This window comes from Diadema antillarum, unplaced genomic scaffold (assembly GCF_040938485.1).
Source record: "Diadema antillarum isolate AM-2024a unplaced genomic scaffold, OU_Dant_1.0 scf00000107, whole genome shotgun sequence".
NCBI classification, from domain to species: Eukaryota; Metazoa; Echinodermata; class Echinoidea; order Diadematoida; family Diadematidae; genus Diadema; species Diadema antillarum.
This window is the reverse complement of record NW_027270996.1, coordinates 1,112,501-1,127,330: the sequence shown is the minus strand read 5'-3', so window position 1 is coordinate 1,127,330 and position 14,830 is coordinate 1,112,501. Positions and strand designations below refer to the sequence as shown.

Genomic DNA, 14,830 nt, shown 5'->3' with positions numbered 1-14,830 from the left:
AAAAGTGTCCCTTTGAGAAGCTTTATAATCCTTGAAAGTGTAATTTCTCATATGATGTAGGGGCAAATATCATAAAAAACACATTTATGATGTTTAAAAGTCAAATAAGAAATATGACCTCCACTATAGGGCTCACACCTGTAAATAAAATGGACTGTCCCAGACCCCTTCACAAATTCGTACCAAAGATACCAAAATAAATGAAGAAAAAAATTAATTAAAAATCAATGATGTAGTTTGGCAAAAAACTGAATAGCTGTAGATATTGAGTATGAATTCCTCTACAAACTGCATTTAGGTTGGAAGATGAAAGCTTTTCTGATGGAATTTGAGGGGACTATATTTCATTGGGTACGTGTACGGAAAATAGGTGATTTTTTGAGTGACAAGAATTCGTAGTCTGGCTTTGCGGACCCCTGGACAGAATTAGAGCAGAACAACCCACCCTGGCAATCTGATGGATGAAAGGTAATATCTCACTTATTCAGGTTAGTGAAGATGAAACACCTCATTTCTCCCAGCTATCTTACAGAATTTTTTGAAATTTGAATTTTAACACACGTCTCTATGGGGAATTATTTACCCGTGTGAGCCCTATAATGTCCTATTAAATCTTGTAAACATACCCTCTCATAAGAAGTTTGGTAATCTAGGAAAATAAGCAACAAGAATTTCGCCACTTACCATAACTGTGTATTTTATTAATTTCCTACTTATACAATGTATCCTTATTTATTTGTTTGTTTGGCTACAGCAGATTGACTTTAATATGTTTTTCAGCCTGCTGTTGCTTTTCAAATGCCTTGGGTAGTATGGTAAATCCAATCCAAACATGGAGACGATATGAGCTCCCTTGTGGAGACTTGGTATATCTAATATTCTTTTATATCTGATATTCTTGTATACCTAATGTTCTTGTTTATATCTCTAAGATTTATGTTTTGGTATATGTTAGTGTTGTCTTGGGTAAATTATTTCTATAGGACCCCATTTTTCTCTATCTCTTCTTTCTTCCTTTAAAACAACAACAACAACAACAAATCCAAGCACTAAGACTTTAAAATGATCTGATTTAGTGCAGCAATAGAAGTGTACCCGAGTTATTATTCTACTTTTTTGGTGTTCTTAAGATGACACCCTCCTAAAAAGATTTGCTTAATTATAATTCATAGGGACTGGTAGTTAATTCAAGAAAACAACAATAATAAAACCAAAACCAAACAGCCGCAAGGAGAAAATTTAAATGGCATCTCTGCTGTAGAGATATGAAGAGTTTGTTCGCAGAAAATCTGATAAGTCCATATTTGCCAAATGAAGATATTTGCGAATAAATGTCAAGAAAAATAAAGAGAATAATAAGAAAATTTTTGCTTCTTTTGACCATAACTTCAAAAATGTACATCTATATGTAGTGACCAATATATCATTTAAAAGGGATTATTTTGTACTTTATGACAGAAACCGTACTTCAAAATCTTCGTTTTTGCGAACAAACTCTTCATATGGATTGACAGAAGGGGGAAATAAAGACAGCTGAGCCTCACTATTAGTGTGGGTACCGAAATTTTGGCACAGGTACTAAAATAATCCCGCATCATAATGTCTTGGGTGATAATGGGATGAAAGGTAAATTTGACTCTGTTGGTTTGTGTTTGTACTTTTTTGTTTGTCTGTTTCTTTGTTTTTCTCAAGGTTCTTCAGGTTACCTTAACCACCCCTTACCCATGCCCCACCCTTTCAATTCTTGTCTCATCTTCGGTAGATCTGAACGTCTTCACAGAATTTTGAGCTAAAATATATGGCTAGGCTTTTATCAGTTCTGAGCAACAATGATAAATGATATTGATAACAATAATAATGAAAAAAAAAACCAACAGCAACAAACATAAGCATGGGGAGATTATATAATTGCTCACCCTATAAACTATGCCAAAACAAAACACCAGTAACAGGTCTAATTGCAATTTGCCAATTTGTTCAAAACAGTATCAGCATTTTCCACTCAAGTTTTGATTCTAAGAATGATAGCAAACTGTTGTAGTCATGAACACCAGTGAACGCTTCTTATGTTGATTTCTCCTATTTTGTTTTCAGAAATTATGATTATTTTTGTAGGTAATTTAGATCTTCCCCTGCCGGACAAAATGCTTTAAACGCTGGTCAAGATTGCATTGGTCTAAGTCTGGACGATGTCATATGGTCAGGCACGTAAAAATGAGGCCGAATTAACCCTTTCCATGCTAAAGGCTTGTCGAAGGGCCCGATGAAGGTTCTGGATCTCCGCCGTCACCCACGAACGCTTCGTTAACAGCGCCATCTATGGCCGCAGCCGCGTCAGCCCCCGTAGTGTCTTCCGCGTCCTTGCCGGCGTCGCCCACGAGCTGATCGGTGTCGTTGCTGGTACTGCCGCCCGAGTAGGAAGGAGGTGGGTCAACGCTGTCGTAGTCGTGGCTGAGTTCTGGCGGGGGTGCTTCAGCCGGCGGCGGAGGCGGATCGATGGAGGAGTATCCGTTCTCGATGACCGCTTCGACGACGTTCTGCTTCAGGGCAGTGATTCCGATATCGCCGGGATCGACCTATGGAAAATAATCATGGATGAGGCATGCTATACATGGTTATCTTGTTCGCATTTGGAACATTTCACAGTTACATGAAAAATCGTTTGACGCTAGATATACTATTACAATCATATCACACAAACATGATTATAATGTAGCTGAGTCCTGATTATGATTCATGATTTTATCACAAGCTTTATATTTTTCATACCACATTTTTACTAAATTCAATTTTCATTCGCAACGCCATGTCCGACTATTTTTTAATTCAAACTCGCATTTCAAACTAGAATTGTATTGTATTGTATTGTATTGTATTGTATTGTATTGTATTGTATTGCATTGTATTGTATTGTATTGTATTGTATTGTATTGTATTGTATTGTATTGTATTGTATTGTATTGTATTGTATTGTATTGCATTGTATTGTACCCTAGACCTGTGTGTGTTATGGTCACTGCATATTAATGTGTAATGTATCGTTTTGTATCTACATGTACATGGCACACAATTTAGCCTTTGGGTCGCGATGTATACCATTTTTGTTTTGATGACCAGAATAAAGCAATATTTCTCTCTCTTTCCTCGCATGAGCGAACATCAAAGGAACGTCAATCCCATGTATCGTCCTCTCATGGGCTAACATCACAGGAACATAATCCCACCTAGCCAGAATATGCATAATGATTATGATTGTGTGCATACCCTTAATGTGATAATGTTGATAAGACAACGACGCACTACAGATAATAAACTCACAACGAACTAATTGCTATAAATAAAATGGACATCATTGGATTTGGTCTGTCACTGCACACTTGCGTTCAACTAACAACGGTTTCAGAATAGCTGAATCCAAGAAATCACATCAGAAAACAATAAGGAAACACTCAAACAAGTTAAACACGTCAATCACATCATGTCAAGTAACACCCTGGCGTCGTTGACGTACCTGCACGGCGACGTGGCGTGGAGTCTGCACGGCGGTCGAAGTCATCTTTGGCTTGGTCTCGGTCACCACCTCGTATTTGTTGCCGTTCATCTTGGTCATCGGGATCTCCTTGCCCATTGTGTCGACACCGTTCGCATTGTTGGACTCGTAGTACTGTTTCTCCAGCTTCTCTTCGAACTCTCGAGCCCGCTCTCTAGAGATGGAGGGGAGATAATTATTATAAGATTAATGTCATAACGGTATTAGTGATATGATAATGATAATGATGATGAGGTTTTTTTGTCCAGGGTAGTCTCATCAGTGTTGCTACTACCCTACCAGAGGGCCCTGCTATTATTATTACACTAGCATTGCCAGGTACCCATATTCATACACCTGGGTCGAGAGGGACATTGCAGGTAAAACATCTTGTCCAAGGACATAAGCACTGAGCGGGAATCGAACTCGGGTCCTCCGATCGGGAATCGGGAGTCTTATCCCTTACTAGTATGCCATAGCACCCTATATAAAGCCTAGGAGATACATTTACGATGTAATTCATTTTCGATGATGGTATGTTTTCTTTTGAATAATGTTGTGAAAATTTATGTGAAAATCTTGTAGATGTGCAGAGTTATGGACAAGCTAATGCTGTAAAATCCCCTTACCTGCGCCAGTCAGCTGTGAGTACCATAGCACAGTAGATGAGCAGAACGAGCCCGGCATAGCCCATGATGGCGATGCCCCAGGCAGGGACGGCCAGCGGGTAGCTGGATGGCGGCGCCTGGGCATTCACCTCCTGGCCAGCCATCTTGTCGACATCCACGTTGTTGAGCTGGATGACGAGGTACAGCTCCTGGCTGCGGAAGGCCACCGGCATCACCGTCGAGCCTGAAGGGTTGAGGACGAAGAACTGCAACAGGGTCTGGCCGGTCTCTTCATTGTTGCCATGCGCGACGACTACAATGTCCTCGGGTCTGTGACGCAATCCAACATCAGTTTTGTACATGTTGTTAATTTTGACAGCAAGCCGCCAATGGAAGTACCGTAATTAAGAGATTTTTCTTATATTTTTTCCTTGTATTGTGCCGGGGATCGCATAACAACACTTCATTCGTTGTTCGTAACATATAAATCATGTTTTCGGTAAGTAAATTGCCGACTATACAATGCCCTGAACCTAAAATATTCCTTGTTATGTGACAAGTGAGGTAGGGGCCTACTACTGGAAAGGTTTGATTTTGCCCAATCTGATGATGGACTTCCTTTTAAATGTTTAAGAATGCCGCTTAGCTCATTTTGCAATAAAACTCTTCGTATACAATTATATATGTATGTATATATATATATATAAATAAATAAATATATATATATATATATATATAGACGATGAAGACAAACAAGTTGACATAATGCATTAGAATCCAACTTCATTTATTTGTAAACCAAATTTTCGACCCTTGCACGGATCTTCCTCAGGGTAACAGATCCGTGCAAGGGTCGAAAATTTGGTCTACAAATAAATGAAGTTGGATTCTAATGCATTATGTCAACTTGTTTGTCTTCATCGTCTTTATGCTCTTATTCCAACACGCGGATAATAATACCATTATATATATATATATATATATATATATGTTAGAGAGAGAGAGAGAGAGAGAGAGAGATGGGTATACTCACTCGACTTCAAGGATAACGTATTCGTTGGAAATGTTAGCCATGGCCGCCTTGAACTGGTCCATTTCTGCTGAATTTAGTGGAGCCTGTTATACAACAGGAAGTAAGTATAATAAGGAAGAAATTTGTACCAAATCAACATGCTAACGTAGTTGCTTTGTTCATAAGGTATCGCTGGCTGGAACACACACACACATGTATGCATATGCATTATATATATTATATATATATATATATATATATATATATATATATATATATATGTGAAGACCTGAATATAAGAACGACCCAAGTCCAATTTTTGGCCAAATTCAGTTTGACATGGGAAATTGTAGCTCATGCATGGACTCATGTTGTGTATAAATGATAAATCCTAATTACCCCCGGAAGTGCCTGAAATGAATGAGTTAAATTTTATATCAATGTAAGAATGAAGGACTAGGGTCATTCTTACATTCATATGATAGCGCCCTCTCTCATCCTTCTGTCATCTCTATAGCAGAATATCATGTATATGAATCAAAGAACGACCCAAGTCCATATGAATCAAAGAACGACCCAAGTCCACCACACAAGATGGCCTCTCCACAATTAATGTAAATGTTAATTGTCATAATAATATATGTTCTAATTTGTATATACAATGTTGCCTTCCCATCACAGTTGAATAGAATATTATTGGACAAATAAAAAAGATATGAAGTTTCTTTTTTAGTTTACTCGAAATGGTCTTCCATGGACTTGGGTCGTTCTTATATCCATGTACTCATATATATATATATATATATATATATATATATATATATATATATATATATATGTATATATATTATATATTATATATATATAATTATATATATATATATATATATATACATATCGCAAGGAAATTTATTTTCATAACTGCTTATCATTATAAATATCATATACATTATCATCATTATAATAATTATTCATATTACCATTATTATTATTATTATTATTATTAGTAGTAGTAGTAGTAGTAGTAGTAGTAGATGGAATAGTAAATGTAGTAGTAGCAGTCACACTGTGTTTTCTCTGTGATGGCGCAGACTTACTCCGTCTTTATCAGGGAAATAAACGTAGATAGCACCCATGTCGGTGTATTCGGCGCACTGTGATAAAGAACAAAACAGAACAAAAACTATGCCAGAATTTTTATCGCAGAGAGAGAGAAAAAAAAAACTACAGTGTATTTGAAATTCAGAAAACTGAGGACATCTTTATTATTTTCTATTTCGTGGGGAGCAAGACAAAGTATATTATGGCACAATCAGGACCATCAACTTGACGAAAAAAAAAAATGTTCATAGTGACACTATGTATTTTATCAAGCACCTCTAGTGGGTCATAGTTCGTCATTCATCTGGAATGTCACCAGACACGTCGGTAACTTTACCACCGCCTATTTTAATCATATAACATAGATAGAAACACATTTCGGATAATTTTTTTTGTTTGTTTTCATTCCTCCTGCAGCGCCCTCTTCGTCGATTTCAAAGGGATGATTTTCAAATGTTTCAGGCAATACTCGTTTTTTTTTTTTTTAAAGAAAATGGTAAGTGAGGAGTTATTGGCATAAAGCATACTGACATTGCCTTTAGCAGAGTTAGTCTCATCTCAAGAAAGTGCTAATATTCCCTTTTCTTACTCAATTCCTTTTTCTTCATTCTTACAATCTGATCCGGTGATCGACTTTTTTTTTGGTGAGACAATAATTAACTCGTAAAAAGTGGAGACGTACATGCATTTACTCATCAAATTTTCTCGCATATCATTATAATAATGATGATGACAATGGTGATGATGACGATGTTATCATTATCGGCATCATTATCATTAATATCAATAATAATAATTTTCAACAAAACGTAGCCTGTCGTGCCAATAATAATAATGTAGCCACATCGTCTTACCTCTTCTTGGCTCAGGCCAGTACTGAAATCGCAAGCTAGAAAGAAGATAAAAGGACAAAAACATGAAAACAATCCCTATCAACAACATTCCTTTCAGTATATATTGCTATTTCATATTATATAAATAATAAACCAATTAATACTTTAGTAGCTAGATAGATAAATAGATAATATGATGTTACAAACTTGAATGAACCAAATCATAATTGAATAATATTAACATGATGAATAAATGTATATAATATATACATATATATTTGTATATTTGACCAAATAAATTGATAAATAATAAATACATGAAAACAAAGGTATTGATATCTTCAGTAGACGCTTTTGGTGTAAAAGAGTTTCTTACGTTATCGTTGGAAAGCAGAACCCATAGATATCTAAGGTGTGTCTAGTTCTTATTTTCCATCATTAATTGATTAGCTTGATAGCACCACCGATCAGGGGCCCTTGAAGCAGGGCAAAGTTCTTGTAAATAAAGACGATAAGAATAATGAACATCGGGGAGGAGAAACAAAAAGCACAACAGGCCCATAAACTTGAAGCACTACCTCCGTGCTTTGTCCATTAACGACAGGCCATCTTTGACAACGGTCGTTTAATAGCCGGAGATTAGGGAGGAGGATAAGTTAACCAGTAGCAAACATAATTTCGTAACCAAGTACCATCGACGTAACCCAAACCTGGGCGAACTTCCAGGGGCCCTTGCTAACACAGTTACTGTTATACGTACTGGATACACGCCAGTGCATGAGTTCGCGCCAACCGCCGTGAAATGACCGGCGAGAAATATCTTATGCACGGCTGGCAGCACCACTACTCAATTACTACACAACCGAAAGGTCTAGAAAACACCGTACATGCAAAACATTGTCTGCTCGAGACGAAATAATAGCATGAAACCAAATTCATGCGATGGATTACGTTTCTTCTGCGTCGTATTTTTTGATAAAAGAAATTTGAGCACACATTCAGCACAGTGCATTGAAACAGTATTGTGTTTTTAGCATACAGTAGGCCCTGTTATATTTTCAGAGATTTTCAGTCTTCCTATTTCAAAGGAAGGAAAAAACCAGACATCTATATAGATATAAAGATAGATAAAAAGAAAGATTAGATAGACAGATAGACACACACACACACACACACACATATATATATATATATATATATATATATATATATATGTATATATATATATATATATGTATATATATATATATATATATATATATATATATATATATGTGTGTGTGTGTGTGTGTGTGTGTGTGTGTGTGTGTGTGTGTGTGTGTGTGTGTGTGTGTGTGTACATATGTATAGGCAGAAGGAGAGAGAGAGAGACTGCGAGAGTAGAGTTGAATATGATTGCTTTTGATTTGACTACCGAAAAAAGTAAGAAGAAAAAGTAAAAAGAAGCCGTCTACTTTACTGCTGAAGGAGTCTGGATATTGTGTAAAGAGAAATCTAACCGAGATTTTCTACTTCACAATTTTCAAACGAAAATCGAAATTGGGCAACGTGGTCGCCTGCATGTTGATGCTAGCTGCATGGTTTCACCATGTTTTCCGTATTGTTTGTGGAGGCAGAATTATCATAATCATCGTGATTGTATTTAGTCTTTCTGGTCTGCTCTGTGTGTGTGCGTGCGTGTGTGTGTGTGTGTTTTCTCTCTCTAGCTTTCTTCTCTTCTATTTCGTAACTGTCTCTTTCTCTCTGTGTTTCTCCCTGTCTTTCTTTTTTTTCTCTCTTCTTTTTCCTCCTTTTTCTCTCTTAAAAATTGGAAATTAGGAAGATAGACCCGAGTGAGTTGGGAAACAAATTGTTAAGTCGTCGAAACTAGGTATGATTGTCATGAGCACAAGCTTTTCAAGTTTCATTTTCGTTCGTGCTTTCTCTATTCTTGCTACCTGACTTCTAGAACCTTATATTTCATCACAATTTGACATATCACATATTGACTATAAGCCCTTTATGTTTATATTTTTGACCAATGCCTTGAGCAGTTGTGTTGAGTACAACTCTGATCTGGGGAACTTTGTTGCTCTTACACTGCCACAAAATGAGAGTTTGAATTTTTTACAAGAAAACTTCGATTGTAGAATGTATTGAACTTGAGGGGAAGATCAAGTTGGCCCACAAATGACTTCAAAGAAAATAATTCCGAGGACCTATTCTAAATATAACATGCAAGTGACGAAAAGAAACTTCATCACAACCTACAAGTACCGTAGTGGTAGGGATCGTTTGAAACCGGTGAAATTGCATTGTGAACACGAAAAGAAAAAGGGGGATTATAGTCTGCCATGAATGCTATTGTCAACAAGAGGTACGTTTCTGGAAAGCCCATACTCTAATCGAGATGATCGAGGTGTGAAGACTATCGACGAAACAACAAAAATACACAAAACAACTTCGTATTTTGACAACACCGCTAAACCAGGAAACTATGTTGCCGTCTGGTCGTCTCAATTAAGAAAAAAAAAAAGAAGATTTATTTCGCAGTTGTTCGGTATTATTTGGATATGGAAACAAATAAATGATATAAATGAAATGAAATGAAATTAAATTAGAAATTACAGCCAGGACTTTGGTGTTGATATTACAAATTTTGTGTTTGAATTTCGTGAACATCTCAAAAGCCTTGCTCCGATGCAGATTGCACCAAAGTGCATTGAATATGCCATCCCGCCCCTCCCTCCCTCGCTTTATAACCAAGAAAGTTTCAGAGCTTTTCTCGTGGGGGGGGGGGGGGGGGGAATGAAAGGAAAAGAGAAAAAGAACACGACTTGATCGCGTGATTTCAGCATATCAAAACGATCTCAAAAGTGGTCCAGACTGGTATTTGCACACTCCGTCTTTCTCCCTCTAACAATAGGGCAAACTCAAATTTGATCAAAATCTCCCATTCTCCGCTGGTCCAGGGGTGACTTTTCCAGAGACAAGAGTATTAAGCATTAAGACTCTCAGTTCATGCATTTTGCCTTATACGGTATTGTGCGCTCGACACGAATAAAGAGCGCGTTGTTTGCACTGAACTCTAGATTACAAAACTTTTTTTGTTGAACGAGCTCTGATCAGCATAGCTATGTGGAAATGAGCACCCACGTGAGGATCTGTAAATTTGTTCTTGACAATCCCGGTTAAGTTTTCGTTACGAAAGCGTAACTTCTCGAGAAAGGGGTCATCTTTGAAACGACCGAGTACTCGAATAGCCATGAGTGAAACGAAGGAAGATTAATTTATTTCCAAAGGAAGATCACACAAGATGAAAAGAAAGAAATGAAATGCAAATGAGTAACTGTTTCAGTGACTCTGCTAAGAGCGATGCTTTTGCACTTATTGGGGTGTTCCTGAGAAATCAATGATACGTACACCAATATGGGGTGAAATGTTCGAAAGTGGGCGGGGCATTTTGAGGCAACATGATGTACGGAGGGCCGCTTGTGCCTTAATAACAGCAAGTTACGTAAACATGAACTGATTCTGACATCAATATACCCCCAATGATTATCTACTTAGAACTTTATGACGCATTATCTATCATGAACAGCTTTTCCCATGATTTTTTTTATTACTTTACCTTACATTACTTAAGGGAATTTTTGACCCTTTTACAAAGTAAATATCAGAATTAGACAGCTGCATCACACATACATGACCGGCACATGACCCATCTTATGCAGCTTTATTTTAGGGCGTGATGATATTCTATTTGGAATTGATCTTGGGTTGAGGGTACGTGCAATTGGGCACTCATTTTCTCTATTTTTTTTTCTTTTTTTAGTTACACTGTGAACGATGTGGTGGTTTTGAAGTTTGGCTTGCATGATTGCATGTTTACCTGCTTCCGTGTATCTATTTACTATTTGTGTTGCCATGGCAAAGTGCATTGTTTCTTTTTATGACATCATTCGTGCATATACTTTATATTGCATTTGAAGAAAAAAAATGCCTTCATCAGACGAATGTAAGACAAACTGAAAATTGTACCACTTTGGATCATGTTACATTTTTCTTTTCTTTTTTGATGGTGGAAATAAATAAACTATTGAATTGAATCTGTTTCTTTATCATCTTCCCTTGGTCAAATTACATCCCGTTTACGTTATATTTAACATAATTTATGTACATGTATTGTGTAAATTGTCCTCCACGCAGTTCGTGGTGACGCAAATGCCATTTCTTTTTCTTTTTGTGTTGCAAAACAAGGGGGTCCCTAGATATTACTGTTGTCCTCTAATTTTTGTTCTTGTTCACATAAAAAAGCAACCACTACATTGATATTGGCTACAAATGATGTTGATGCATGGTGATAATGATGATGGGGACGATGAGGACTGGCGATGGAGATTGTCACAACGACGACGATGGTATAATGGTGGTGCATGGTGACCGAAAAAAAAAAATAATGACAGTGGGGATCACGAAAATGATGATGATGATAATGAAGAGGAGGAGGAGGAGGAAGAGGAAGAAGAAGAAGAAGAAGAAGAAGAAGAAGAAGAAGAAGAAGAAAAAGAAGAAACAGAAGAAAAAGAACAAAAAGAAGAAGAACAAACAGAAGACGAAGGAAAGGACAAAAAAACGATGATGATGATGATGATGATGATGATAATAATGATGATGTGGATGATTTTGACGATGATCGCTATGATGGACTGCAAAAAGGGGCGGTACTGGTCGCCTTTATGTGATGGTCCCACTTTTGCTCTATGGACCAATGTTGAAGATAATTGAGGTCAAAGTTCATGAGATTTCCACCGCGTAATACAACGTCTTATATCTCTGTTTATAATTTTGCAAATATTGACCAAAGGAGGGAGTTGTCCCTTCAAAATAATGATATGCTCCATTTTTCTTCTCCTTAAACACGAGACCCTATTGTGCGACTCGGACTGGGAGTAGACGGCAAACTGTACTTCGGTACTGTAAATATTGTATTCCGTGATATCGCCACACTTTAAATAATAGCCATGGCTCAGATCGGCCACCTTGTTCCATCATTATAAATCTGGGGACCGTTTCACGAAAGTTGTCAGCGCTGACAAATTGTCAGTCACTGACAATTACCATAGTAACAGTCAGTGACAAGAGCGTCTCAACCAATCAAAACCAAGGATTTTACCGAAATAGTCCGCTCTGACAACAGACCATATTGGCGCAGACCATATTGTTGAACCACCCCCCCCCCCCCCCCCCCCGATCACAAACTTTGGACCTGAGCTATGTCTGGGATTGTTGTTAAATTTCCGTGTGTCATTTGCGCAGCTCGCATTCTATATTCTCTATTGCAATATTTCATCAAGTACATGGAGGAACTTTGATATTTGGCATTGAATAAGTTGCTCGAGAGTTTCAAAGATTTATCAACTATGATATGAAACTCTAGATTAGTTGAGAAGGTTAAAGTTACTGAATAATCAAACAAGGAAACACTTTTGTGATATTCTAATGTACTTACTGAAGTATTTTACCAGATTCAGTAGATACTGGATGAAGATTTCACTATTCCATCAAAGTAAAGATCTGATTATGGGATAACAATAGATGAACGCGTATTAACTTATAATACATTTTCTCTCTCATATAATTTGGAATTTATCTTTACAACGCATATCAATAAAGTTAGCTATGATTAGATAACTGAGCAAAGTTCGATATTTATTATCAATAATCATCGAATGATATATCTCGCGCACAATCATAAACAAGGACAACCCAATTTGTTTGATAACTTGTCATTTTCTTTAACAAGATACAGAGAACAAAGATCAATGGTCTTCCATAACTCAGGTTTCAAGAGGCTCTTTTTCTTAATCTTATCTTCAGCGGCATAAAAATAAGTGTTTGCTAATCACCTATCCTTGCATTTAATTCGCCTGTTTGCCTACTTAAGTGCCTATCAACGTGATGTCCCTGGTTGATGGAGTAGCGAATTTAAAGGCATAATTTACCATTTGCAAATGAAACAAAAATCCAGCTTTAGTGCTTCAAAATATAGTTCTAAAATGTGAGTTAGGGATAGAAACAACCAATGTAAAAAAGTGAACCAGTATAATCGATCTTAAGTATTGTTAAATATACAAAATGTGAACAATAGTTATAATAAAATGTTTTCCAGACTAAACCGTCTACAACTGTGGTTTGATAAGAAAAATAGTGATATCTCCTTATATTTTAGGCTTCATTGCAAACATTTTATTTGGGAGGATGCTTTGTGATACAACTGACCTACACATATGCATGAACAGTAAGATTTTAAATCACTGCTCCCAATGGTAAACATGTCCTTTGAATTGAAACATTAAGGTGATTATCTTAAACAAGTTCCAGTTTCGTTTAAGACTGCCAGTGTACTTTGACGTATCCCTACGCAAATTTAATACTCGGGAATGAGTGTGCGTGATCCAAATTACCTAATTATGAAAGATCAATTATTGCTATACGTATTGCAATAAAGCTTGTGTGCATGTGGGTATGTGATGTAAACTTTGTATCAATTCACGTTGTTTGGGCAAGCAGTTCTCGAAATATCCCAAACGAGCGCTCCTAGATTCGATATAAAGTGCAGCCCCTGAAAGCAAGAGCCAAATTTGAGATCAAATTGCCGTCACGTATAGCCTGAAATCAATAAGTGTTTGAGGGACTTCCTTTCATACTATACTGCTGCGGTGCTGAATCTATCTTCCAAAGACAAAAATAGAAAAAAAAAACAGCGAAAAGACTATAAAAAGAGTTCCTCAGATTATTTTGAAGAAAGGCTATGAACTAGCAGGAGATGGTTTACAGGGGCGGATCCAGGAATTTCGTAAAGGGTGGGGGGTGGGGTGCAAAGAATATTTTGGTGCTACTTTTATGTTTGTATGTCTCGTGCAGACACAATAGCTACTTCCTGGTTTCATCTCATTTTTTTTCTTTTTATTTCTTTTTTTTTTTAACAAAAGATAAAGAGGGGGCGCGCGCCCGGTGCGCCCCTCTGGATCCGCCACTGGTTTATATTTTTATTTATTAATTTGACATGCGTTGTAAGTGCTGGTTACTCTAGTCTCAGCAAATGCCTGATATGGTATGGAATTGCATGTCCAACTTTTCCATTACATAAACTTGAACATCGCACAAAATTACTACTTGTTTTTCTTATTCTGCAGTTTATGGCTAATTTATTCCCTTTCATTCATTTATATTCATCCACCGCGGTTTCCGATGCCTGCAAGAAAGAAGTCCATGATCATGATGAAGAGACGATTACATCCTAGCATGTCCAGTCTGTGTATAAATAGTATACTGTCTCTAGGATATATGTGTTCCTTTTTTTTCATGTATAGGTAATATTGATGTGAAGTAATCGATAAAATGAGTATCGAGCAGATTCCATTTTTGTCCAGTTTGCTATGTATAGTATCAGATAACCAATTTTATTTGACGTACAATATCGAGTAGTCGTGTCTTTGTGATATGCGACATATTTTCAGGTTCCTGGCATACTTTCGGCAAGGAATCTTTCGTTTCTCGTAAACACGGAAAAGGATGTTCAAGAAGTTCCACGGTTGAGTATTGCCGTACAACGGAGATTGAAGGCAATTAATTAGTTACAACGCGATCAAGGAAACAAAGTTGTCTTTTTATTTCATTTTCCTCACTCCCACATCTCTCTCTCTCTCTCTCTCTCTCTGCCCTAACTTACGTAATACATCTTGAGTTTTCGTTCGATGGAAAT

General features: G+C 37.0%; 1 protein-coding gene across 1 annotated transcript in view; it reads right to left on the bottom strand.

The window, feature by feature from the left end:
- Positions 1 to 879: 879 nt before the first annotated feature.
- LOC139719243 (uncharacterized) overlaps positions 880 to 14,830 on the bottom strand; it is a 14,680-nt gene continuing 729 nt past the window's right edge. Inside the window, exons 2-7 of the mRNA XM_071630672.1 lie at positions 7,105 to 7,139; positions 6,247 to 6,303; positions 5,171 to 5,253; positions 4,159 to 4,467; positions 3,512 to 3,704; positions 880 to 2,576 (exon numbers count right to left, since the gene is read on the bottom strand). Coding sequence (XP_071486773.1) covers positions 2,241 to 2,576; positions 3,512 to 3,704; positions 4,159 to 4,467; positions 5,171 to 5,253; positions 6,247 to 6,303; positions 7,105 to 7,139 — 1,013 coding nt within the window. The 3' untranslated portion in view covers positions 880 to 2,240. The remainder of the gene's footprint in view (positions 2,577 to 3,511; positions 3,705 to 4,158; positions 4,468 to 5,170; positions 5,254 to 6,246; positions 6,304 to 7,104; positions 7,140 to 14,830) is intronic.